The following is a 25,346-nucleotide window of genomic DNA, read 5'->3' as shown; positions in this document are numbered from 1 at the left end:
GCGGCTGTTGCTCCGCCTGCTTCCCCGCGTGTCCGCGGGCCTAGAGGGGAGTTCCCCCGACACCCGCCGGTAACCGTGTGTTAGCTCCGCCTCGCCCTGCCTGGCACTGGTGACAGCGGCTCTCTAGCCCACCTGATGAGCTTTGCTGTCAGGAAGCGCTCCCTCGGGGGGCGGGGGAAGGCAGGCATGGCTGCCTTCTCCAGACTTTGGGCTTCTCAAATGCCACCCTCGCAGAGAGGATTTCCCTTAGCTACCCCGTCACTCTCTCCTCATACGCAGGGACCTGGCTGTCTGCTTCCTTCACTGCTGGGTCCCCATGGTCCCCAGGGTCTGGCACATAGTAGGTGTGGGATACGTGTAGCCTGGGCTTCAGACCCTATTCCTGCCCCCAGGGGCTCACAGTATGAGTTTGTGAACCTGTTGGTTCTGCCAGTTCGGCCCGAGCGCCTTTGCACTTACCGGCCTCCCCCCCCACCCCACATCCCGCTCTTCCCAAACTCCTCCTCCGAGGCAGTTTTATTTTTGCCTCCCACTAGTTCTTTTTTTTTTTTTTTAATGTATTCTTTTTTTTTTTTTGTAATTGAGATTGTTCAGATACCATACAACTATCCAAAGATCCAAAGTGTACAATCAGTTGCCCACAGCACCACCATACAGCTGTGCATCTATCAATACAATTATTTTTTTTTCAACTTTTAGAACATTTTCACTACTCCAGAAAAGAAACAAAGACAAAAAAGGAAATTCAGATCCTCCCATACCCCTAAACATGCCCCCCCCCATTACTGATGCATACTTTTGGTATAGTACATTTGTTACTGTTGATGAAAGAATGTTAAAATACTCCTAACTGTAGTATATAGTTTGCAATAGGTATATATTTTTTCCCTATATGCCTCTCTATTATTAACCTCTAGTTACAGTGACATACATTTGTTCTAGTTCGTGAGAGAGATTTCTAATACTTGTATAGTTAATCACGGACATTGTCCACAAGATTCACTGTTTTATACATTCCCATCTTTTAACCTCCACAAGATTCACTGTTTTATACATGCCCATCTTTTAACCTCCAACTTTCCTTCTGGTGACATGCGTGACTCTGAGCTTGCTCTTTCCACCACCTTCACACACCTTTTAGCACTGTTAGTTATTCTCATTACATGCTACCATCACCCCTGTCCATTTCTTATTCTTTCTTAGAACTGCCTGAGGCCCTTCAGATACTTGCAGACTGCAGTTTAATTCATGTTTTTCACAAGTACTCCTGTGAAGTCACAGATCCACCATCTTGGAGCGCTTCTGTTTTAGGGATGTGAAGTATGTGTCAGCTCTGATGTAATTTTCTGTCTTGAATAACTTGGCCATCACCCAGTCTGTTTAGACCCCTTTGGATCCTGCCCATCTTAGCTTCAGTCCATTTCATTTCATTCAAATCGGATCAGCAGGAACCTCCAACAACTTCATCTCAAGACACTCACAAAAATGTTGAACTTAATCCTGAAGTTTACTTATGGAGGTCACAATTACCCCGTGGTAGGTCTGTGGCAGAAAGTCAGGAAGCACAAGATAGGGATGTAGGTTTCGGGTAACAGATCTAGAGACTAAGTGAACCCTCTTGCAAATGGTTTCTGTTAGGTTCAGAGCAGTTCAAGAATCCACACAAACGCAGCGAGTCATGGTTTAAGTAGAGAATTTAAGGTTTATTAGAGGAAGAAAGCAGAAGAAAGCAGGTGGGAGCCATCAGAAAAGAAAGGAAAAAACGGCTCCGGCCCTCTATCTGAGAGCAGCATTTTTAAAGGAAAAACCCACGTGGGGAGGGAAGGGTGTTGGGGGAGAAGGGTGCCTGCTGAGTGCATCCTGTGCCTCGATTGGGTGGGTGTCTGTCAACTTCTAGGCTGATAGGTTGTTAGGATTCTAGCCCATTATTCTTCTCAGAAAAGCAGCTACGTTATCTATTTAGGGAGAGCAGGCCTTTTCAGTTGTTTGTCCTACAGAAATACCTGATCTTGCTTTTACCTGCCTTTTGGGGTTGGGGCACCACTGTGGCGGGGACAGCCTTAAACAGCCTTCCTTCTTTAGTTTATGGGGCGCCTGTTTTCTGTGAGATAACCTGCGGGGCCTCTGGGCTAGAAACTCCTTCTACATGTTAGTTCCTTTCTTTCTGGGATCTAACAGTTTCTTTCTCCCTGCTCTAGAGGTGACCCCTCACATCTTGCCTTCCTGAGAGAAGTGAGAAACGCCTTGGTGCAGGCACTGGAAGGTATTCACACACTGTGACTGCTCCTGAGCCTGTTTACCCCATGCCTCCAGGCTGAATTTTTGCTACTGACCATGGATGGGATTTTCCGGCTTTCTCCCCACTCCACATTTGTCAGTCCAGGTGGAATACTGGTCACACCTTCCTGAGGGACCTTGTACATTTACAGTCTATACCCTGGGAATGTTAAAATTCAGGAGGAAAGAATGTGGACTGTGAAGCGAGACAGATGGGCTAGAATTCTGGATCCGCCACTTGATGTTCCTTATCATTTTGAGAAAGTTACTTAATTCTCCTAGTGTCCTCTCAGAGCATGGGAATGACATTATCTACCTGCACGAAGGAATAAGTGACACCACGTGTGTACCCGCACGCGCGCCCGAGGTGCCTGGATAGAGTAGGTGCTCATTTAGGTAATTTCTAATAATTAACCAACCAATCAGTCGCCGGTTTACTAGCCATCCATCTCTGGGTCTTGCCAAGTCAAGAGTACCTTCTGCCAGCGTCCCAGAGGCTAGAAGATTTTCTGGCTGCAAACGGGCAGCCCCTGACGTTGACTTACGTTCCCTGGCGGTGAGCAGGTGAAATGCGGCGGGGTCTCTTTAAGACCTGCTGAGGCCGGACCGCTGCAGGGCCACGCTGGCGCCGGCTCGCACCGGAAGAAAACCCCGGTCCCGCAGGATCCGCCCGCCGGGGCATGCTGCTGCGGCCGCTGCGGAGCTGGGCTGCGCGGGCGCTGCGTCGCGCGCGGTCGGGACTTCGGAACCTTGGAAGCTCCGTCCCGGGTCCCGGGCCACGGGGGACGCAGCGCCGGGCGTGGCCTGCGGGTAACTCGCTTCTTTGTTTCCACCTCGCTTGCGTCCCCAGCGCCTGGGCGCTCACCGGCCTTCCCCCCACATCCCGCTTGCAGAAACCCGATACTCCTCCTCCGAGGCGCGGGGATTTCGTAACCGCCGGCCGCGGGAGGGCGGGGCCGATGGGGCTGCAGGCGCATCCCCTGTTCTGGGCTGGGGAGAGTGTCTCTAAGAGGGGCCCTAAAGAGCAGAAGGAATCCCCTCCCCGAACTTCCCGGCCCAGATTCTAGTTCCCCGACCCACTCTTCCGAAGTCGCATTAAACATAACCGCTGAATTCTGGCGTTCATTGGCGTCAGGCTGTTCAGAGGCCACTTGGGGGCTGTGTGGACAGCGATGCCAGCCCTGGGCCTACAGGAGAAACTGGGTCTTGGACAGAAACCCATGTCCGCTGCCCACTCTTACCCGTGCACAATGAGCGGACACACATCTGTGAACATCGTAAATATAAAATATGTGGAAAATGAAAAGTAGAATATGCAGTGAAAGAAGCTGAGCTCTGTTGGGCCCAGACATGCAACAGGATCCCAGGCAGCAGTGGCGGTGACCCCCACAGGTACACACAGGGGCTCGTCTGTCTTCATCCACCCGTGGAGGCTCCCACGAGTCTTTGGAAAACACTTGTAGGCCGGGGAGCCAGCATACAAATTATCGTTTTTGTGGTGGTTTAGCAAATTAGGGCAAAGAAGAGTGAATTGTTTAAAACGAAGTTCAAAAGTTGATTTCCTTCTTTTGTAGATAAAGATAGAGAAAATGAAAAAGCGAAAAAATCAGTGGTAAGTCCCTCTTTGTATCTGTTCCGGTGTAGGATAATATTTATGTTTTTGGAGGAGGGGAGTGAAGGAATATGCGCAGGTAGGAATAAATGAAATACAAGAGGATCTGCAGGGATAAGGAAGTCTATCTCCATCCCTGGGCCTGGGACTCTCTCCCCAGAGGCCACTTCTGTTGCCAGTTTCTTGGATGTCTTCCTGGAGTCTGCACAGATAGGGGCATATGTGTATTCAGATCTTTCAGGTAGATTTGGACTGTTAAGCTTGAAGAATGATTAACAAAAGGATTTGGAAAAAAAATGGCTTGTCCTGGTGTGGGGAAGGTTTTTACCTGGTATTGGGAGTTAGCAGTCCAGATTAGAGGGAAGGACTACTGACACATCCTCTTCCCCTGACCTCAGGCTCAGGCTGGTGAGTGGGTGGGAGATCAGGGAGAATCCATGAGGGCCCCTAGATGTGGGTTCAGCCAGCACAGTGACTTTGAGATGCTGGCTCTGGAGTGGGTTCTGGCTGGTGTGGGATGGAGGTCAGGGAGGGTCAGGTGGGACCTGTCCACTGGGATGTTGGAGGCTTTAGCTGGTTGGGGTGGGAGTGGGGTTGGCACCATCAATCCAGGGGCTCAATTCCTTACAGGACCTGGAGGTTGGTAGCTCCTGTGGCTGGGAGCTATGGGTGTACTGGGGCTAGGATCTGCAGAGGGTGGAAGGTACTTGCAGGCCCTTTGGGGAACTCAGGGTGATGGAGAGGACCTGGGAAGGAGTGAAGTCACACAGAGAAGCCTGGGGATTGAAGTGCTTGAAGTTTGTTGGAAATAAGGTGGGGTAGAGAATGGCAGTAGACACCACAGAAAGGGAACGGGATGCTAAATTGAGCTAGATGGGAATGATGCACTGTTGTATTATTAATTAGTGTGCCAGCATTGATGAGAGCCAGGCCTGTTCTCAGTGCTTTTCCAGGATGGTCTGATATGTCCCTGTGCACATAGTAGGTAGGAAGTGGAGTGGAGCACCCAGTAGAAAGTGGTTTGGGCCCAGGGCTGTTCTTAACCATATCCGTTCAAGTCAAGGTCCTGTGTGGGAGGCACTGGGCCAGCACCTGGGCATGGGAGAATCAAAGAGCCCCTGTTGTTAGGGAGCCTGAGATTTGATGGGAAAGGTAACAGTAAGCAGGGCAGTGATGGATCTAAGTACAGCAGTTTGAGGATTGTGAGAACACGTGGGTGGAGGAAGGGGGCGGGATGAGGGAGATGGTGTGTAAGTGAGGGGTGGATTCCAGAGATCCTTGCCCGAGGGGGGCCTTGAGCAGGATGGAGGAGAGGGCAAGGCAGGAATGTTGGAGGCAGAGGGTCCTGCAGGCCTGAGGCTGGGGGCCAGTCCCCGAGAAGGCAGCTGGGGAGGGCCTGAGGGTGAGGGGCCTCACACAGCCTGAGCTGGTCCACTTCTCAGACAATAAAATTGTCATAGCACAATTTTATTGTGTGTGTGTATATATATATATATATAAATACACACACACAATAAAATTGATCACTATGTAAAAGATGACAAAAAAGATACAAATACCTGAAGTGTTATCCAAATGAAAATAATAAACTCTCCTTGGGTAAAAGGTAGGGAAGAAATATTACAAACTGTTAATGCAGAGATTCTTAGTCTGGTTAGGAAAAGTTGTGGGGATGTTGACAATGGGTATGTATGACAGAGAGAGTGTGAGTTTGGGGCTGGAATAGAGCTGAGAATAGGGGACTGGGGAATCTGTTCTTAGTTCTCCAATTGTTGAATGAAATTGAGCAGAATTCTTTTAAAAATGCAGCTTTATTGAGCTATAATTTACTTGCAATAAAGTTCACCCATTTTAAATATACAGTTCAATGATTTTTAGGGAATTTACAGAATTGCGCAGCACCACGATCTAATTTTAGAACATTTACATCACTCCATAAAGAAACCCTGTACCCATTTGCAGCTACTCCTCAGCCCCCAGCAAACACTAATCTACTTCCTATCTCTTCAGATTTGCCTTTTCTGGACATTTCATATAAAGGGAATTATATAACGTAGTCTTTTGTGACTGTCTTCTTTCACTGAGCTGCCTGTTTTTGAAGCTCGTGTATATGGTACCATCTATTGCACTTGGTTCCTTTTTATTGTAAAATAGTATTCCATTGTATGGACATAGCACACTTTGTTTATCCATTCACCAGTTTTGGACATTTGGGCAAGCTTCCTTGTTATTGCATGTTTCTCAGGCTCTTTAATGGGACCACATCTATTTTGCCTGGTCTGGTGGGAGTTTTGTAGCCCAGAATCCTTTGCTGCTAGGACATTTAGTTTTTATTAAACATCTTCTAAGTGGAGGCTTTCTCTGGGATTGAGTTGATTTATTGTCTTCTTTTAGTTCTCTGTATTTCCTGCAGTGAGAAAGATTAAATGTCACCTAAAAATAAGGGTCGGTGGTTCATCACACTTCAGCTATAATCCTGGGAATTTGGAATCAAGTCCCAACAGCTAAGGGAAGTGGTGGTAAATTTTGGCACATCCGTTAGTCTCTGGGCCCCAGCATGCAAACATCCCCTTTTCTTGTAATTGCCTGTTCCTTTCCTCTGTGGGTGCTGGGATGGGTTGCTGAGCACACGTTAGACACCCCTAGTACATAAAAGGTTTCAAAAAAACAGCTGAAAGACTCTCAAAGATGATAAATCTGTATGGAAAATAATATTTGCGTGAAATATCCTCAAATTTAATGTTTACTTCTCCATGGTGGGATTATGGGCAATATTTTCTACTTTATCAGTGTCTCTATTTTCTTCAGTAAGCATGCACTCTTATAATATTTTTAGATGTTGTTTTACAAAGAACTTTAAAGACCTCCCTTGCCTACTCCTCTCTCTTCCTTCCATGACTGGGGACCTCTGTGAGATTCTTCATGCCTTGTCTGCTTTATTGGCTGAGCTCATGCAAGACCTTAGATTTACCAACTCTTCAGGATTTCATGGTGGGAATAGGAACAAGTACTTTTGGAAGAAGGTTGCACCTGAACAACATGTTAAAGTCTTTCCAATGAACAGGAAAGACAGAAAGCCTGTGTCTGTGGAGAATGTCTAGACTGAGCTCTTTCTAAATATCTAGGAGGAGGACAAGTTGTTCGTTTAAAGAACAACAAAAAATAAAATCCATTAACACCCTAATGGGGTCTGTCTGTGCCCTTTCATGCCCTTATTTTGTATTTTGGGGGTTCTAAAGGAGAGGGCAGGCAGGGACCTGAGCCTGGCTGGAACTCGGTCAGCTCTGTGGGATACCTGTTAGGATTGGGCGGGAGCAGGCCTTCGCAGCAGACTGATGTGGGCTGGCCAGGTGAGGTGAGGCCAGCCCGCTGATCCACTGTCTCATCTAGTGTTTTACCCTAGTGTGACAGAGGCTCCTCGTGGGAGTCATGAGAAGGAAACTCTCAGGTCTGGGTGTAAATTCCAGCTCTTTCCCTTGCCAGGCCTGGTGCCTTGGGCAGGTTACCTAAGTGGACCACTTTTTTCTCGGTACCTCCACCCTGCGTGTAAAGGAACAGGCCACCGTGCAGCAGGACTGGTTTTCCTATGTGTACCCTCCGGGGCATCCAGTGTGTGTTCTCAAGTCTTATGGCTGTAGAGCTGCCCCATGATGTGCTGGAGCCAGTCACTTGGCATGTGTCACCTGGAAATCCGTGGCTGAGCAGAGCTTTGTCAGAGTCTCTGGGCAGCAGGTGTGAGGGCCCCAACCCAGGGTGTAATTTCAAGGGCCTGGGTGCTACTTGGATCCTCAAGCTTAACAAGCTGCCCTGGCAATCCTGAAGCAGGGTGCCTGTGAGAAACCCTGCCCTAAGCAAGTGGTATTCAGCCTTGCCTGCACATTGAAATCACCTGGAGAGCTTTAAAAGGTACTGACCCCCAAGTCTTACCCTCAGAGATTGGTGTAGAGAGTCTTTGAAAAGCTCCCAGGTGATTCTAATGTATGGTCAAGGCTGAGAGCCTCTGCCTAGCATACTTCCTTCCCCTACAATGAGTTATTTGTAGGAGCCTCCTTGGTCTTGGTGTAGACAGACCCCAGGTGGCTGTGCGCGTACCACCCCCCCACCCCCACCCCCACCCCCGCCCCGGTGCAGCCAGCATGAGGTTCAAGTTGTGCTCCCTGCTTTATTCCCTTCTGTAAGCCTCAATTTTCTCTTCTGTGAAAAATATTAAGGCTCACTTCTCAGCCTCTGGCGAGATTAAGTGCGATAACAGTGTATGTTAACCTGGCTCAGGACCTGACTCACAACAAGGTGCTCAGCCAAGTCCTTGCTCTTTTTTCTTCTCCCCTTTCCTAATACCTTCTAACCAGTAACTGTGAGCTTTATTCTGCACAGAGTTAGGTTCTAGACATCATACACATGCTTCCTGACCTCAGCTTTAGGCTCTGGTTGGGGAGGCAGGACACATGCCTGAAACCTAACAGTCTATAGTCTGGGGGGTTGAGCTGGGAAAGGATGGTGTGATGGTGGGTGGGCAACTTGAGCATGCTCCAGGAGCTGACATAGGGAGGGTCTGCTCTGCAAGGGAGTGGCCTGGGGGCTACCAGTGGTGGGCCTTGAGACTGCCACTGAGTGGGAGGATTGGTTTCTTTATTAGTAACAATAGGACCTTGGGTTTTCCTGAGGAGGGTTTTTGGTTTACATGTTGAAGTCTTGGGCTGAACCGATTATGCTAGTTCCTGAGCCCTTCCATAGACATCAGCCCTGATGTTCCCCCAGGCACTTGATTTCTGGTTCTAACATACACGTGTCTTTTGCCAGATCTGTGTTGAGGGCAATATTGCAAGTGGAAAGACGACGTGCCTAGAGTTCTTCGCCAGTACAACAGACATTGAGGTACGGCCTCCACACCAGGGTCCAAGTAAAGTAAGAAAGCCTCAGGGAGTAATTGATGGAGGCTGTAGACCAGCCTGGTCCAAGAGAAATATAATACCAGCCACAAATGCAAACCACATATGTAATTTAAAATTACCTGGTAGCCTCATAAAGAAAAGTAAAACATAACAGGTGAAATCAATTTTAGTGATAAATTTTATTTAACCTAATATATCTAAAATATCATCATGTCATTAATAAAACATAATTGTCAATTTGCTATTTGCATTTTGTTTTTCATACTAAGTCTTTGAAATCTGGTGTGCATTTTACACGTAGAGCATTTCTCAATTTGGACTAGTTTCATCTCAAATTCTTAAAAGCCACTGGAGGCTTGTGGACAGTTTGTTGGACAGGGCAGGTGTAGACCTTCTCACAGTCTGGTTAGGAAGGGAGTCTACGAGATATGAAAGAAGAAGGGTCAGAATCATTGAGCACAACTAGAATGTCACTGTGTTACATTTTAGACATCAGTGTTCCAAACAGTGTCCCATGCATAAGCCAATTAATAGGAGATATGAGTTCTAGCTTTTTAAACATTTAATAACCTTGCAGATACTTAAGAACCATCTCTGCCCTACAACCTTGACCCTTCATCCTTGTGCTAGATTTGAGTGGTCTACTTTTCTCTTTTCGTGAGTCTTTTTTTTTACTATGGATGCTAAAATTTTCCTTCCTTTATAGTCATTTGGTCATCTTCCTTCTTCCTTCTCTCCCTCCTTCCTTTCTTCCCAAAAGAAGAAGAGGGGGTTTGGAAGGACAGAACGAGTCACAGACGACAGGCTATTTGCCCTGGGTTTTGAAGGATGTATGGAGTTTTCCATGCAATGGAAGTTGATGTGAAGTGGGGTGGGGGGGCATACTGGGCAGAAGGAACAGCAAGAGCAAAGGCACAGAGGTGTGAAGGGTCGGGGTGGGTGCTCTAAAGAGATCCCATGCATTGCTTTATGGCACCTGCTCATGTGTGCTCTGAATGTCCCCAGATAGATTTGGGTACTCTCAAAAATCTTGGCCCTAAGCACACCATTTAAATCCTTCATAGCACGCATCTGCACACCCAGAAAAGCTCTTGCACTGACTGGGATTAGGGGAGGTGAAGGGTCCCAGATCTGAGAGTTTAGCCCTGCCCTGCCCTGCCCACAGATGGAGTTTCTAGAAATGCCTAACTGAGGGTCAGATCTGTGTCTCAGGAGACATAGGATGTTGGAGAAGTTGGCAGTCATCTAAAAGGCACAAACGAGTTGGATCAGTGGGAGAGAATACCTGCCAAACCGGTGAGACAGGGAGAGTACAAAAGAAATATGGGCTCTTAGCTATCGGTGTGCCCAATGCAGATAAGCAGGTGGAGACCGAGGCATGGTGACCTGCCGAGGCCAGAAGAGCTCCCAAGTGGTGAAGCTGGATTTCAAGTCCAGGTCTGTTTGGCTTCCCTCCTGGTCCCTGGAGGCCCCCAACGTGGTGGGCAGTAAGGGCTGGGGCAGAGCACGTGGAGAAAAGATTGAGACAGCCAGCCTTGCCCTTGGGGACCTCCCAGGGCAGCCCGAGAGAGGGCATGTGCCATTATGTGGGTACAGGAATGGGTAAACTTGTTCTCAGGTCATTTCTGGAAGCTACACGAGGGCGCCATGTCTGGATGGTGTTGCAGCCTCAAGGAGGGAGTTGCTCTGGGTGCCTGAATCTTGATTGTCTTGCCCTCCCTTCCCTTCCTCCCTTTCTTTCTCTCTGGCCCTCTCCCAACACTCATACATGTTCGCAGAGCTCAGAACTAAGGAACGGCAGCTCTCTGATGTTTCCTTCCCTTCCAGGTGTTGACGGAGCCTGTGCCCAAGTGGAGAAATGTCCATGGCCATAACCTTCTGGTGAGTGGGTTGTTTCCTTCATGAGCCACCAGCTTCCTCCCAAGCAACTGGGAGGGGTGAGGCTGATGCCTGAGCACAAGCCTGATCTGGCATCCCGCCTGGGGACTTTCCTTATTGTTACATGGAGGAAGAGAGGGCGGGGACGATGGCAGCATGTCGGTGTTCTGAGATGAAGGATCTCTGAGGCCTGGCGGGGTGTATGCAGAGTCCTGAGTGGCCTGGCTTCAGCTACCCAGTGTCTGTCTCCTGCTGCTCATTCCACCCCCACCCTCTCCTAAAAGAAACTCATCAGAACCCAGGTCTCCTCAGGCCTAGCCCCCCAGGACCTATCTCCAAATAACCATGCTCCATGGTAAACACCTAATTTGGGATGCACTTGGCAAGTCCAAGGACAGGGACTCCCTCTGGCTCACCGTGCAGCCACCTGTCTGATTCCCCAAAGGCAGACGTAGCAGGTAGGGGCTACAGTGTGCCTGTGCCCTTCCCCTTCTTTCCCCATGCTGGTGGCTCTGTTCTGGCTCCCTGAGAGAGATGGATGCAGTCTGAGTGCTGCAAGATGGCGCTTAAGAATGGGGTGTGGATTCTGGGATCCTGCCCCATGACATAGGTAACATTAGTCTCATTTCCACGTGAGGAGACTGAAGCTCAGATGAGTTGCCCAGAGGCACACAGCTAGAAAAAGACTGATCCAGGTTTGAACCTTGGACTCTGAAACCTGTGCTGCCGCCTCATTTGTAGAGGCACAGGTGGCGTCTCCTCATGGGGTTCAGTAGACTCTGTGTTCCATTAGGGACAGGGACCGTGTCTCTTCTGGCTCACTGTTGTTTGCTAGAACATAGCACACTGCCTAGCACATAGTAGGTGCTTGTTCATTTATTCATTTAATCAATATTTATTGCATGCGTCAGACACTATTCTAGTCTGGGGATGTGGCAGTGAGCAACATAAAGCTTCTGTTCTCTTTGCCTGAGTACTCCAGTGGGAAGAGGCAGAAGACAAATAAGTGTATAATATATTGTGTGGTGATAAGAGCAAAGAAGAAAGCTAAAGCAAGTAAAAAGATGTTACATAAATAAGGCAAACCCTGAGTCTTTGTTTGAATAAAGAATCCCAGAGTCATTAAAGGAATATCCCCTTGGTGTGTGTGGGAGAAGAATGGAACACCATCCTTCTCTCTGGGTTTAACAAAGAAACCTCAGAAACATTTCCATTCTCTAGGAAACAGGGCGGAACCAGGACTGGGTTATTAAGGAAGACTACTAGGCAGTAGGGGTTTTAGGTGACATTTGACGGAAGAGTCATAGTCTCAGAAGTCTGAGTATCCTTGGTACAAATAACACTTCCAGTGAGAATTTATAGTAAAAAATAACAGCTGAATCTGATATTTTTACACAAGTTCCCACTCTGGACAGAAGAGCAGGACTGATACTTTTGAGAACAGTCGCAATTCATCAATTTATCTGTATTGGTTTTCTGATGCAGAAAGGTGTCTGTTTCTGAAGCCGTGGAGCAAGATGGTGATTTTCCTAACCTTTCTGAGATTTTCTTTCACCCACAGTTAGGAGGGTCTGCAGTTTTTAGTGTGGAGCACTGCAGTTTCATTAGTTAGCATTGAGAGAGAGAGAGAGAAAAAAAAACCAGAACAAGATTGTTGGCAGGTAGGATATGGGGCATGAAGTGTTTTGTATCTACAGGCGATAGAGGGTGATGTTGGAGGGCCATCTTCTATTTTAGATAGGATAGTGGGGGAAGGCATCTCTGATGAGGTGCATTTGAGTGGAGACCTAAGCACAGTGAGGGAGTGAGCAGGGCAGTTATCTGCAGGAAGGTCATCAAGACAGAAGGAACAGCGAGTGTAAAGGCCCTGAGGTGAGATCGTGCACGGCATGTTTGGGGAGCACTGAGGAGAGAGGCTCATGTAGTCAGAAGCAGACTGAGCCAGAGGGAGAATGGTAGGAGAAGACAGAAGGTGGAAATAATTCTCTAGGGCCCTGGGGGCTGTGTTGGGGGCTTTGGATTTCATTTTGAGTGCAATGGGAAGCCACTGGCAGGTTCTCAGTGATTTAGGTTTAACTGATTAGATTTTACAGGTTCCCTTTGGCTGCGAGGTACAGAACAGACTGCAGGGGGCTCAGTGAACGTTTACTGAGTGACTGAAAGAATGTTCCCTGGGAGTTTAACTAGCCTCCCACTATAGCTGTTCCTGGGCTCTTCCGTCATTGCTCTGGTGTCTGTCTTCTGCCCGCCCTGTTCTGAGGGTCCTGCAACCAGGTTGTGTCCACGTCTGCCCAGCCCAGTCCCATGTAGGTTTCATGAGATGGCTGTCAGTGACCAATTAGACTGGGGTTCCACAGATGCCACTGAAAGTGAAGTGCTGTGTGCTCCCTCCTGCAGGGTCTGATGTACCGCGATGCCTGTCGGTGGGGCCTCACGCTGCAGACGTATGTGCAGCTCACCATGTTGGACCAACATACTCGTCCTCAGGTATTTCTCAGATGCTCAGTTTTAACCATCTTAAAAATATCTTCAAGTCAGGGGTGTGTGGTTGTAAGGAAGGGAAACCTCATGAGGAAGCTCAGCTGGGCCTTCAGCATCGTCTCTGTCTCAGGGGCCAAGGTGTCGCATCCTGCAGCTCTCTGAGGATCAGCCTCCAGGGCCCCCACCCACCCGCTTCAGCTGGCCAAGTAGTTGCTGTGGAGCTGCTCTGAGCTTGTCTTTATGACTCCAATGCTCCTGGGCTTGACACCACTTAACTCAATTCTTCCCGAATTGCAGTCCCTGGACCAGCATCAGCAGCAGCATCTGGGGACTTGTTAGAAATGTGGATTCTCTGGCCCCACCTGCTGCATCAGGAATTCTGGGGATGGGGCCCAGCAATCTGTATTTCATCAAGCCCTCCAGGTGGTTTTGTTCCACATTAAAGTTTGAGAACCACTGGTCTAATGCAGGATCTGGCTATTAGCTCACATTCATGAAAGAAGCTGATTGGCTCAGTTTGAATTGTGTGTCAAGCCCTGGGCCAATCAGGTGTCACGACAGGATGATTGGACACAGACATGGCTGCTTGGGCCCATTCTGTCAGCGGGGTTGTGCATGGGGTCAGAGTCTCTTAGAAGAAACGGCCGCCAAGGAGATTCTGTTGGGCACCTGTGGCTTAAAATTGCAAGCACAACCTAAGACACTGGCTTTGGAAGCTCTCCTTGAAGGAGGAGGGATGTGCCTGCAGTCAGTCATTCTTGACAAAGCCGTTGGACCTGGATGGCTTAATCCAGGCTCAGGCAGCTGCAAATTCTTCTACAGATCTACTTCTTTAAAAATGTAAAGGTGTGAACCGAACCTTTTTGGTGAATATGAATTTCTGTTTTCCCAAGTCTCTGTTTAAAAGATACAGGTCAGAGGATCTGAAATTGGTGCTTTTTCCCTTTGTCTATCCTACTTTTCTTCAGTGGGCACTCAGTTGCAACCCTGATATATCTTAAAGGCTAAATAAGATGGGATATAAGTGTGTTCTTCCATTTAAGGAAATCTACCATGTAGGAGAGAGAGATACACAGATTGGGAAAGATGAGCAGAAAGAAGGTAATGGATGAATGGGGAACTAGAAAAAGATGGACGAGCATAAGTAGAGAGAGATCGGACGGGAAAATGGAAAAGAAGATGGATGGACAGAGGACAGATGGACAGACAGACAAGCAGGGAGAGAGTTGGGAAATTCCTGGGTTATGGCTTTGAATCTGTCTTATTTGCTGGTCCAGGTGCCATGGGTGCTATGATTGCCAGTGATGATGAAGAGAGCAGTATTTGCCACTTGGGGTCAAGGATGAGAACCCCTTCTGCTCCCCTAAGAGACACTGTGGACAAGGGAATGCTCATCCATGGAGGGCATGGGCACCCTGGCAAAGAGAGGCATTGTCAGCCCCATCCTGCTCCCTCTGTTACTATAGTTACTGTAGTTACAGCTGCCTGAGCCTGGATTAGTCTTTCCCACTTTCTAAAGGGCTGCAGTGATCCCCACACCGGCCTGTGAGGAGGCAGCAAAGTTGGCAGGTCTGGCATCCTGTGGGGTTCCAGAAAGCCAGACCCTTAGCCCCAGTGTCAGAGTCCCCAGAACCTCAGCCTCTCCAGGCTCTAGCTGAGGTGTACAGATCCCCCCACTTAGGCAAATTCACCATGCAGACATTTAGGTCCATAATAATCCCCACACTTTGCCTCTGGACAGGACTTGTATTAGCAGCACTTTCCCAGTTGAGCCTCACTTCTCCTGTGGAAGAGGCTGCTGACGAGCCCTCAGCCCTCGTGTTGCTGTGCTGTTCAGTCAGCTTCAGTGTATAGGCAGGGCCCAGGTCGGAGGGAGGGGTATAGGGGAGCCTGAGGTCAGACACTCCGACACAGGGGTTCTCTGGTGACTGCCTTTCCCTTCCCACCGCTTCTGAATTCTCGTTTTCAGCAAAGACCACAGGCAGGAGGAGTAACAGGCATTTATCAAGGCTTCCTGGCCTCCTCTTCTTTGCCTGAGTTAATAAATCACTTTTTGTTTTCCTCTAGACGTCGCCTGTACGGTTGATGGAGAGGTCGATTCACAGTGCAAGATATGTTTTCGTAGAAAACCTGTATAGAAGGTACTGTAGTTTGTACAATTGATAATTTATAAAACTGTTAATTTTTAGAAGTGAAATTGGAGCTTTTCCAGTCAATTGACAGATTTTGAGTGCCTACAATGTTGTATCAGTTATCTATTGCCGCAGTCATGCTGTGTAACGGCATCCTTTGGCATCATCCCCTCATCCCCTAGAGGACCCAGGGGTAGACTCCAGATCTGTCTTTCACTCTCTCTTCCTTTTCTTGATTTCTTCCTTTCCTCCTTTTTTTTTTTTTGTTTTTAGGTACCACTTTAAATATTTAAATAAGTAAGCTCTTCTCCCAATTTGAGAACCAATATGTTGTTAAAATTTGGAAAATACAAAAAGTATAAAGTAAAACATAAAAATAAAGTTCTCCCATAGACCTGCACTCTCAGAGAAAAGCACTGTTAACATTTTGGTGATTTTCTTTCCAATCATTTTTCAAAATGTGTGACTGAATATTTTTAAAAATATGGATAGGGTCATTCTGTACACATAGTTTTATATCCTACTATTTTCATTGACCACTAGATTCTGAGTATTTTCTCCATCATTAAATATTATTTTATGACATTTTTCAGTTCTTGTATGGTTTTCTATTACATAGATGTTCCAAGATTTAATTTTTCCGTATTTTAAACAGTGCTATGGTGGGCATCCGTGATTATTTTCACAAAATAAATTCCTAGAAGTGATATTGGCTTGCATGGTTTAGAGCTTTTTTTTTTTTTTTTTTTTTGCTAGATATTGCCCAAATGCCGTCCAGAAGGATAATATCTGTTTACATTTTTATCATCACCAGCAGGTTCTCAGATTGTCCTCCACACCCTCAGCAACATTGGCTAAGATCAAAATACTTACCTTTAACTTCCTATAGGATCTAAAAGGCAAATACATAAAATATAATTATCAATAGTTTTGGACTTACTATAATGTATAAATATGTAATTTATGACAAGAACCCACATAAAGGTTGAGGGACAGAGGGGTGCAGGAACACAGTGCATGCTGATGAAGTTAAGTTGGTATCAAACCACACAAGATTGTTATAAATTTAGGATGTTAAATTTAAGCCTCACAGTAATGAAAAAGAAAATATTGGAGAATATGCAAGCTCATAGAGACAGAAATTACAGTACAGGTTGCCCAGGGTAGGAGGTAGGGGAAATGGGGAGTTAATGCAAAATGGGGAGATGGAAAATTGGGGGAGAGGGAAAGTTTTAGTAATGGAAGGTGACAAGGGGACCACAACATGGTGAACGTGATTAATCCCTCTGAATGGTGTGCTTGGGAGGGGTTGAGATGGGAAAGTTTATGTTGTATATATGTTTCCAAAATAAAGGTGATAGATGATCCTGGATGGGATCTAACAAGGCAGGAGATAAGGCTCATATTGCCATTATTGAGACGTAGGAAGACACTGGGATATAGAATGTAAGCTTTATCAATGTTAAATTTCTTGAACTTGAGAACTGTACTTAAGGTGGTTACATAAGTGAATATCCTTATTCTTAGGAAATGAACATGGCAGTATTAAGTGTTCAAGGAGCATGGTGTATACAACCCGCACATAGATGTCCAGAAATTGGATTGATAAATAGACAGACAGATAGAGGAACAGTTAGATGGATTGACAGAGTGATACGGCAAATATGGCAAAATGTTAAAACTGGTGGAGCTGGGCATTTGGGGGATGGGGGTGTGTTGGAGTTCTCTGTATGGATTTTGTATTGTTTTCACTACTGACCTATAAGTTTGGCATTATTTAAAAGTTAAAAGTTTAAAGGAAAAAAATACTTACAACATAATAGATAAAGTATTGCAAGCTTCTTTTCTAATTAGCTATCCTTTGAGTACCAGTGAGCTAAGCATTTTTTTTTTTTTTTTGATACCTTTTAGCCATTCTTTGTGTGAATTGCCTGTAAACATTTGTAAACATTGAGATAGGTGGTGTTTTCCTCATCAGGTTTGTTTTCTGTTTTCAAGTTACTCTCTCTTTGGCTGCCATGTTCATCACAAATATTTGTGCCAATTGTTGCTTGTCTTGCACGACTATGTTTTAAGCCTTAGATTTGGGGTCTGAAGGACCCTTCCTTGACCCATTCCTGACTCTGACTTTTCCCAGGCTTGTGACCTCAGGAAAGCTGCCTCGGTTTCCCCCTTTGCTGAAAGCTGAGCCTCAGTTTCCCCTGGGTAAAGCATGCACGGTCATCCCTGCCTCCTGGGTGTACCATGAGGATGAGAGGAGCTGCATGTTTGCCTGACGCAGGGCCAGGCACTTGGGAGCCGCTCAGCTCTTGCGCCTGAGGTTTGGGAAGGGAGATGCTGGACAGTGGCAGAAAAGCCTCTTTCTGCTTTTACTTTCTCTTTCTTCTCTCCGGGGGTTGTGGGAGTGGGGTGCTGGCAGCGGGGCAGGACCCTGCTGCCTTCCCCTGCCCTTTCTTTCTCACCTGGTAAAGTTGCCATGGGAGGGCTTTGCGGGAGTGGCAATTGCCTGTCTGCCTGGGAGGCAGTAGGCTTCAAATCTGAAGGCTGGGTCAGTGCTTTATGGGCAGACAAGGGTGGGGAGGGTGTGCCAGGGAAGGGACCAGCAAGGGCAAAGGCTAGAGGTGGGAAAATGTACACATTACCCCGCTGGAGGGTTGGGAGGAAAGCGTGGAGATGTGTAGGGCTTTACCGAAGACAAAGAGGCTGCAGCCCAGCTGGAGAGACAAAGCCCAGGAAAGTAAGCCTTAGAGAGGCCTGGGATTCCCTGGCGGCTACCATGGCCCTTTTCTCAGGCATGCAGGAAGCGCTGTTTTTAGAGGGTCATAGTGCCTTGCCCTGAGGCCTTTATCCCAACTCTTTGCTCCATGCCCCTACAGGTGCATCTGTGTGGCCCAGGGCTGGGTCATAGCCGGGACTCTCGAGTGTGTGTGCCGTGATCGCTGTCCGGGGCCCAGGCGGCCGCTGCTCCATCTCTCAGCCTGTGCCCTGTCCCTGTTCTCAGGGGATAGCTTTAAAGTTCCTTTCTCTGCTTGGAGTTCAGTTGCCAAAAGAATTCTCTCATTGGGCAGTGCTATGACACTTGCTGAATTATACCATAACCATTCCCAGGCAATGGAAGGTCAGGGTCCTTGTCATCCCTACAGGCCTTGGTGCTCTTGGCAGTGCCCTTTCAACAAAGGCCACCCCCGGATCTTTCAGGAGAACAGCGCAGCCTAGAGACTTTCTTGTGGCAGAGTAAAGCCCTTGTAACTCTGGGTTCTCTCTTTGCAGCGGGAAGATGCCGGAAGTGGACTACGTGGTTTTGTCAGAATGGTTTGACTGGATCGTGAGGAACATTGATGTGTCAGTCGATTTGATAGGTAAGACGGGCTCCTCCCTGATAGCTCCTGGGGCTCTCCTGTGGGTCCCTGACCTGCAGGGGCAGTGGGCAGGGCACTTGCTAACAGGGATTCTTCCCCTCATTAACTCACCCTTTGCCCCAAGGGCATGCAGGATTCGGGGGCTTCTGGTCCTTCATAGAGAAGAGCCTAGCCTTGGTTCCCGCAGTTGCTCTCCCCGGGTCGGCTTCATTCAGACCCGAATGCATTGTGATTTGATGGGGTTTTCTAGTTTGTAGGAGAGGGAAGAGGGACAGAGCCTGGATATTGCCTGAGAACCCCCTGTGGGGCAGGCCCTCTGCAAAGCTCTGTCTATGCCTGCAATCTCACTCAACCTCACAGTGACCTCACGGTGCTGGTGACATGGAGATGGAACGAAAATAAGGTGAAGAGGGTCAGAATGCCTGCTGAGCCACACAGCTGGCCAGGGGCCAAGCTGAGAGCTGACCCTGGTCATCTCTCTACTTGGTGCTGCTTGCAGAAGTTTTTCTCCTCCCCTTGCCTGCATATCTTCCTTCCCCTCTCCTTGGCTTTTGCTTCCAAACTGTAAACGGTGATTTTTTTTGTTTTAAACCTCATAGTTTATCTCCGGACCACTCCTGAGACCTGTTACCAGAGGTTAAAGATGAGATGCAGGGAAGAGGAGAAGGTCATTCCACTGGTAAGAACCCTCTGCTGTGTTAGAGACAGACCTGGAAGCCTTGTCCAACCCAGCCTGGCCTCACCCACCATAAGATCGTTGTGCCATTGTCCACAGAGAGAGAAATAGGAACTGAGCCTGTTGGAGTTTCCTATAGTAACTGAGCCTGTGTGAACTTCCTCGGTAGCTAGGGACCCCATGTGGGGATGTGTGCAGATCTGCTTCACTTCTTGTGGTCCCTGACTCAGACACCTGCACCCCATGCTCAGAGCCATCCCCTCCCTTCCAGGCCAAGGTGTCACCCTGGCTTGTCTCTTCCACCTCCTGAAGGTGTCTCGACTTTGGCCTGGAGTGATGTTTCCCATCCTAAAACCCTTTAGTGCCTCATTGTTGTCTAGGATAAAGTCCCTCTTCCTAGCCTCGTGTTCAAGACTCTGTACAACCTGGACCCAGTTACCTCTCTGGCTTTATCTTCTTTCAGTTCTTGCCTTCCATGTCCTGGCCATTAAGAACTAGTTGTGGCTGCACATACACACATACACACACACACACACCATGGAGTTCCACAAAAGTGCCTTTGCATAATGATTTCCTCCATCTTTAAGGTTCTGCTCAGATGTTACGTCCCCCAGGAAGCCTTGACCTTCCCTCCACTCTGCTCGTTGAGCCCCTGGGTTTATTGAGATCACAGCTCTGAGACAGAATACTGAAATTATTTGTTTATGTGTTTGTTCCCTATCCCCTCCTGTATGGTGAGCTTCTTGCAATTAGATCTTATTCCTCTCTGCCTCGTCTGCATGTGTCCCAGCTCAGTGACTGTGACCTGAACGCCCACGTGAGAGAAGCTGAGAGCTGCCCCTGGAGGTGCACAGACAGAGGCTAGGCACCCAGTCAGTGGGACGTCAGAGGGGATCTGTCCAGCTCCAGAGTCCCTCCCCAGCCTGGTTTTGCTCTGGCATCAGCAAGGTAGATTCCAGCCATGATAGCTTGGACCTCTCTCCAGGCAGCTCCTTAGACATCCTGGAGACAGGGGTGATTGGAGGAAGGAACGTAACAGAGCGGAGCTGGGCCATGCTGCGACGGGGCCGTGGCAGCCCTGTGCGGTGAGCCAGATGATTTAAAGAGATACCAAGTCTGGAGTCCCTCCAAGCTGTTATCCGAGCTATTGTCAGAATAGTCATGACAGAGTCTGTGGGACAAGTCTGTCTCCTGGTGCTGAGGGAGAACTCAGCGGTGGACAGAAAGGCAGCAGCAGTTTCCCTGAGAGCTTCTGGGCTGGCAAATAGAATGCTGCTGGCTGAGGTGTCCGTGGGTGCCAGGAGCCATCGGCCGGCACGGGGGGTAGTGTGTGCCACCCAGCCCTCCTGGCATGGATGCACAGATGGCCTACAGAGTGTCTGTGCCCCTTCCCCTTGGGTTTCAGCTCGCCAGGCCAGCCGAAGTCAGTGGTCTTGAGGCTCTCCAGGTGATGAGTCGTCTGGTAGGGTGGAAGCAGGAGGGAATGGGGCTCCTAGGCCAGTGAGGGCCGCAGTCCTCTTGGTGGGAGGGACCGAGAGGAAGGTTCAGAGGCTGCCCAGGGCTGGGACTCCTGGTCCGGGAGAGGCCGTGGACCCCACGTGAAGGAAGTGGGGCCCTGCTGCTGGAGAAGTGGCAGTAGGTGGGAACAGCCAGATGGGAGGGTCCTGCCTTTTGACTTGACACTGACTCAGGGCACCAGCGGAAGGCATCATGCTCCCCCAACACAATTGGAGCCACGCGCAGGGCAGTGGAGTGATACTTTGTTGTAACACACGGGCAGGCTGGCAGGGGTGTGCGGCCGTGTGCATTGTTGCCCACTGAGCCAGCTTGGCTGCTGCAGAGTTCCTCTGTCCAAGTCACTGCCCCGTCATCATTGACAACTTCACCCCAGCTGCTCGAGGCCCTTGGAGGGAGGGGTTGGCTCCCCTCCTCACTCCTGACGGCCTGCGATTGTGCGGTATCCCTGGCAGGAATACCTGGATGCTGTTCACCACCTCTATGAGGAATGGCTCATCCAAGGAGGACGTTTCCCTGTGGCAGCCCCTGTTATGGTAAGTCTGTCTCCCTTAGGGGGTGGGGACTTTTTCAGAAGGGATACTAGCCATTCCACAGACCAAAGTAGGGTTGAGTCTTTCAGAGCTTGAGAAGTTGGAAGAAAACGAGAAAGGGCTCTTTCTTTCTCATGGTCCCCATTTCTGGATGGAGTTTTAGAGGGAGTTAGACAGATCTGAGAGAAAGTGATGCCCCCCAGTGTCAATATGCCTGGTGGTCACCGTCACATCTCACTTGTCCAGTATCGTCAAGGAAGAAGCGTGCCTGATGACTGGAGCCTCTAGACCTGGGTTTTGGTTTTAACCATTTGGGACATTTCCAATATGACCTTTTCTTCTTCAGTAGGATGATACAGAGCCTCATTTCATCTTTTCTTGATGACTCAGGGATATCAGAAAGAACATCAGTTGCTGTTCTGGGCTGTAATGGGTGTAGGGCTGTTTGCCCCAGACGGCTCATGTCTCTGAGTTGCTGGGTTTGCTTTTTACGGTGACCTTTTTTTCTCCTGCTGACATGTATCATTTCTAAATGGTACTGATGTGCCTGCCTTTGTCAGTGCTTCCTCTCATCTCCATCCCTTTGTTTTCTGATTTGCTGCTGCTGCATTTCCTCAGGCAGTCAGAAAGACACCTAGGATCCTTAGAAATAGATCCACGATACGGGATCCAGCCAGGGCCAGAAACGAATTTTTGTGCCTGGCCTTGGGGACATCTGTTTGTGCTGCTCAAACACTGTTCATTCATAGTTCTTCCAGGCAGTGAGTTTGCTGGAAAGTGAGATACTACTGTAGTGGATTTTTAGGGTAAAGTTCATTGTTTTTTTCATTCATTATAGAAAATTGGACAGTATAAATCAATGAGGAAAAAAAATGATTCATGAGCTCACATGGGGACCATGGTGGTGGGTTCTTAAAGTAAAAAAAGTCTAGTTGAGAATGTAGACTGACCTACAACTGGGAGTGTCCGGCTCTACTCTTCCTCTTGACCTGCCTGTGGCCTTGGGCTTGTCTTCCCCTGTCTGCCTCCACCTCTCTCTCCCCATCTGTTAAGGTAACGTGCAGCTCTGTGACCGTGTGTTTAACTTCCAGGTGATTGAAGCTGACCACAATATGCAGAAAATGTTAGAACTCTTCGAACAAAACCGGGACCGAATATTAACTCCAGAGAATCGGAAGTGTGGTCCATAGGATCATGCCATCAAAACACCTGCGGTCACCAAGTTAGCTATTAGGAGTAATTTGGGAAAATCCACTCTTTGGAGTGCTTTCTGTCTGGCCAGATTGATTTTCCTGATGTGTCTTCATCCAGGGTCTCTGGCCCTTGTGGGTAAAGATAAACGGGACCAATGGGTCTGTTGTGCCTTTCAGTGCACACAGCCTTGCATTCCCCACTCCCCCCCCCCACACACCCCTCCTGGCTGTTTCCCACTGCTGAGTCCCTCTAGCCCTTAGGAAGGACTTCCCGTGTCTGAGCGCCTGCTGTGTGCCCACCGCCATGCTGGCTCTGTCTACACATTGTCTGTAAGCCTTCAGACACCCAGGAGGTTGAGTAGTGTTCTGACATCCCAGGTGAGGAAGCTACAGCTCAGAGAGGTTAAGGAACTCTCCAGGGTAACACAGCAAGTGTGCAACGGAGCTGGCAACATTCAGACTTTTGGCCGATGCCAAAAGTTTGCCTCAGGCTGCCTTGTCCTATGATCTCTTCACCCACAGCCCTACCTTTCCTTGCTGGGGACCCTCGCATCTGCATAGGGAGAGTCAGTAGTGCATGGAGCCAATACCATTTATTCATTATTTGAGCAGTTCTCAAGGGCAATCAGCATTTCTAGACTTTCACAAAATCGTGCTGTGTTTGGCCTGAGCCAGTGCTCCATGGTTTCTCAGCATGAGGCCACTGTGGCGTTTACCACCTTATCATCTGGACTTCGATGTCCTTAGAAAAACCATGCATTGGCTCCTGAATGGTGCTTGGTTTGCTTGGTGATGAAGGTCCTTCTTGAGCTGCTGCCAATTCCATGTCAGGCTTCTGGTGCCTGGGCAGCTCACCAGTGCCAGGCTAAGCAAGGGGCAGCCAGCCCTGGCTTCCAGGGCTCCCTTACTCCCTGCTCTCCTTGTGGGAGGAGCTTTGTCCTTGTAATTACTGAGCGTTTGTAGCTCAGAGGGAGAGACACATGTGGCCTTAAGTCTTTTTGAAATGTTTACCATCCGAGGGGATACCTCAGGCCATAGAGTGTGAAACCATCTTTATTGGTTCAGAAAATATCTTAGCATCACTCAGCTGTAACATTGCATAGAAGGTACAGCTGCGTCTTGAATCAAGTAAGAAACAAGAGAAAGGAGGAAATTCCCTTTGGGGACAGTCTGGACAGGAAAGTCAGGGTTTGCAAACATAGGCTCTTGAAGCATTGGTGCCCCTGACATTTTGTAGGTGAATGGAGAATGCTGCAAGAAGACTGGCTGCAAACTTGGGGAGGGTCAATTGTGAACTTTGGAGAAATATGCAGAGGCCTCTCAGCAAGCAGGATCTGGCCGTACATGAAGTTGGGAAGGCCACTCCCGGCCTCTGTGTGAATGTGGGCATCTGTGTTTGCAACCCTCTGACTCTTCAGTTGGTCATCGAAGCTGCTGCTGGTCCAGTCCCAAAGGAAGCCTGAGCATGCGGGAGTGCTAATGGTCAAGGAGTCTGATTCCTGGCTCTTCCTGTTTGGTGGATCCCTGGGCTGGGTTGGCAGAATGAGCAGAGCCAAGTAGGGCCTGTGTCCATCCAAATCTGCAGACCAGACATCAGTGATTAACCAGGAAATGGTTTGGGGTGGACAGGGACCCTCGCCCCCAGGAGTCAAGACATGCTGTCTTGGAGACTTTGTAAATGAACAGCCCTGTAGTTTCCCCATGGCTCATTTGGAGCATCTGTTTTGAGGGAAATGTGATTTTTATCTTATTGTATAGTAGCCAGTAAATCCTTCACCTAAAACTTGATGTTAATTTTGTAGTGCTCCCTGTGCCCCGTGATTTTAGCGCCCTGCAGCATCCTTTTGCTGGTAGGATAATGCATTTTTAATGTTTGAACACCGTGTTTTCCAGCATGGTATGTTTGGGTCCAAGAGGATGTCATGTGCACCAGCAGTGGCTGGGCTGGTTGCCAAAACCTTCCAGCCCAGAGATCACATGTGAAACAGCTGGAACCCAGCTGGCATCAGGCCACGGCCACGTCCCTCCCACGTGGGGCTGCCTTCCCTGTGCGGCAGGCCGGGCGGGTGGAGGCTGGGGACGCAATGATCTGGAGCAGGAGGTAGAATCTTGCTATGAGGCAGGGTAAGTGCACATGGCATGCGGGAGCCAGGGGGAAATTCCCCAGGGATTCCTGGGAGTGGCTGGGAGGTGCATGGCAAGATCCCTGAAGAGCCTGAGGAGGGGGCAAGCCAGGGCAAGAATGTTTCAGGTCTGGCAGTTCGCCACATTCTTTCTCGAGGCTGAGATTGTGGTTGTCAGTGCACCCAGAGCCGCCTCAGCTGCTTTGACCGGGCTGTTTTTTTTTTTTTTAATATTGAACAGCATATACATTTTCTTTATTTTCAGTTAGCTTTTGGTGAAATAATTCCAATTTACATTTAAGTGTTTATATTTTACGTGTAAAATATATCCTTAGAACCATTAAAAAATATTTCTTGTACCTGTTTTTGTTGTTGTTTGTTTTTTCTCTCTCTTTCATACAAGGTGTCCGGGGCTGGTGTGGCACTCCATGGTTTCGGGGTCCCAGGCTGTCCAAGAGGGCACCGGCACTGGCTATGGTTGGCATGAGGGCACGCCCCTGCCAGTCACACTTTAATTCAAACGTGGATGAAATGACCCTTCCATGGCGCAGCTAAGATTGGCTGGAAGGTTCCAGCAGGACTTTGCCAGAGCCGTGGCAAGTGTGGGAAAGGCAAGAGGGAAGTTGATCCCCAGCAAAGGGGCTGCATGAACCGGCTTCCACGCCTCCCCTCCTC

At 48.5% G+C, this 25,346-nt stretch overlaps 1 protein-coding gene across 2 annotated transcripts; it reads left to right on the top strand.

Annotated features, from left to right (window-relative positions):
• Positions 1-2,872: 2,872 nt before the first annotated feature.
• Positions 2,873-25,030, top strand: TK2 (thymidine kinase 2). Of its 2 annotated transcripts, XM_037815620.1 has the most exons (10): positions 2,876-3,087; positions 3,852-3,889; positions 8,690-8,764; positions 10,609-10,662; positions 13,057-13,146; positions 15,208-15,281; positions 18,543-18,631; positions 19,231-19,310; positions 21,278-21,358; positions 22,447-25,030. In XM_037815620.1, exons 1-10 carry the CDS (start codon positions 2,958-2,960, stop codon positions 22,543-22,545), a joined length of 810 nt encoding a protein of 269 aa, XP_037671548.1. In that variant the 5' UTR covers positions 2,876-2,957; the 3' UTR covers positions 22,546-25,030. The 2 variants fall into 2 exon arrangements, with proteins under 2 accessions (XP_037671549.1, XP_037671548.1); XM_037815621.1 differs by lacking the exon at positions 8,690-8,764 and having other exon boundaries at positions 2,873-3,087.
• The last annotated feature ends 316 nt before the right edge of the window (positions 25,031-25,346 follow it).

The sequence above is a fragment of the Choloepus didactylus genome, chromosome 22 (genome assembly GCF_015220235.1).
Source record: "Choloepus didactylus isolate mChoDid1 chromosome 22, mChoDid1.pri, whole genome shotgun sequence".
Taxonomy (NCBI): domain Eukaryota; kingdom Metazoa; phylum Chordata; class Mammalia; order Pilosa; family Megalonychidae; genus Choloepus; species Choloepus didactylus.
The sequence above is the reverse complement of the archived record's forward strand: the minus strand, read 5'-3'. Positions and strand labels throughout refer to the sequence as shown.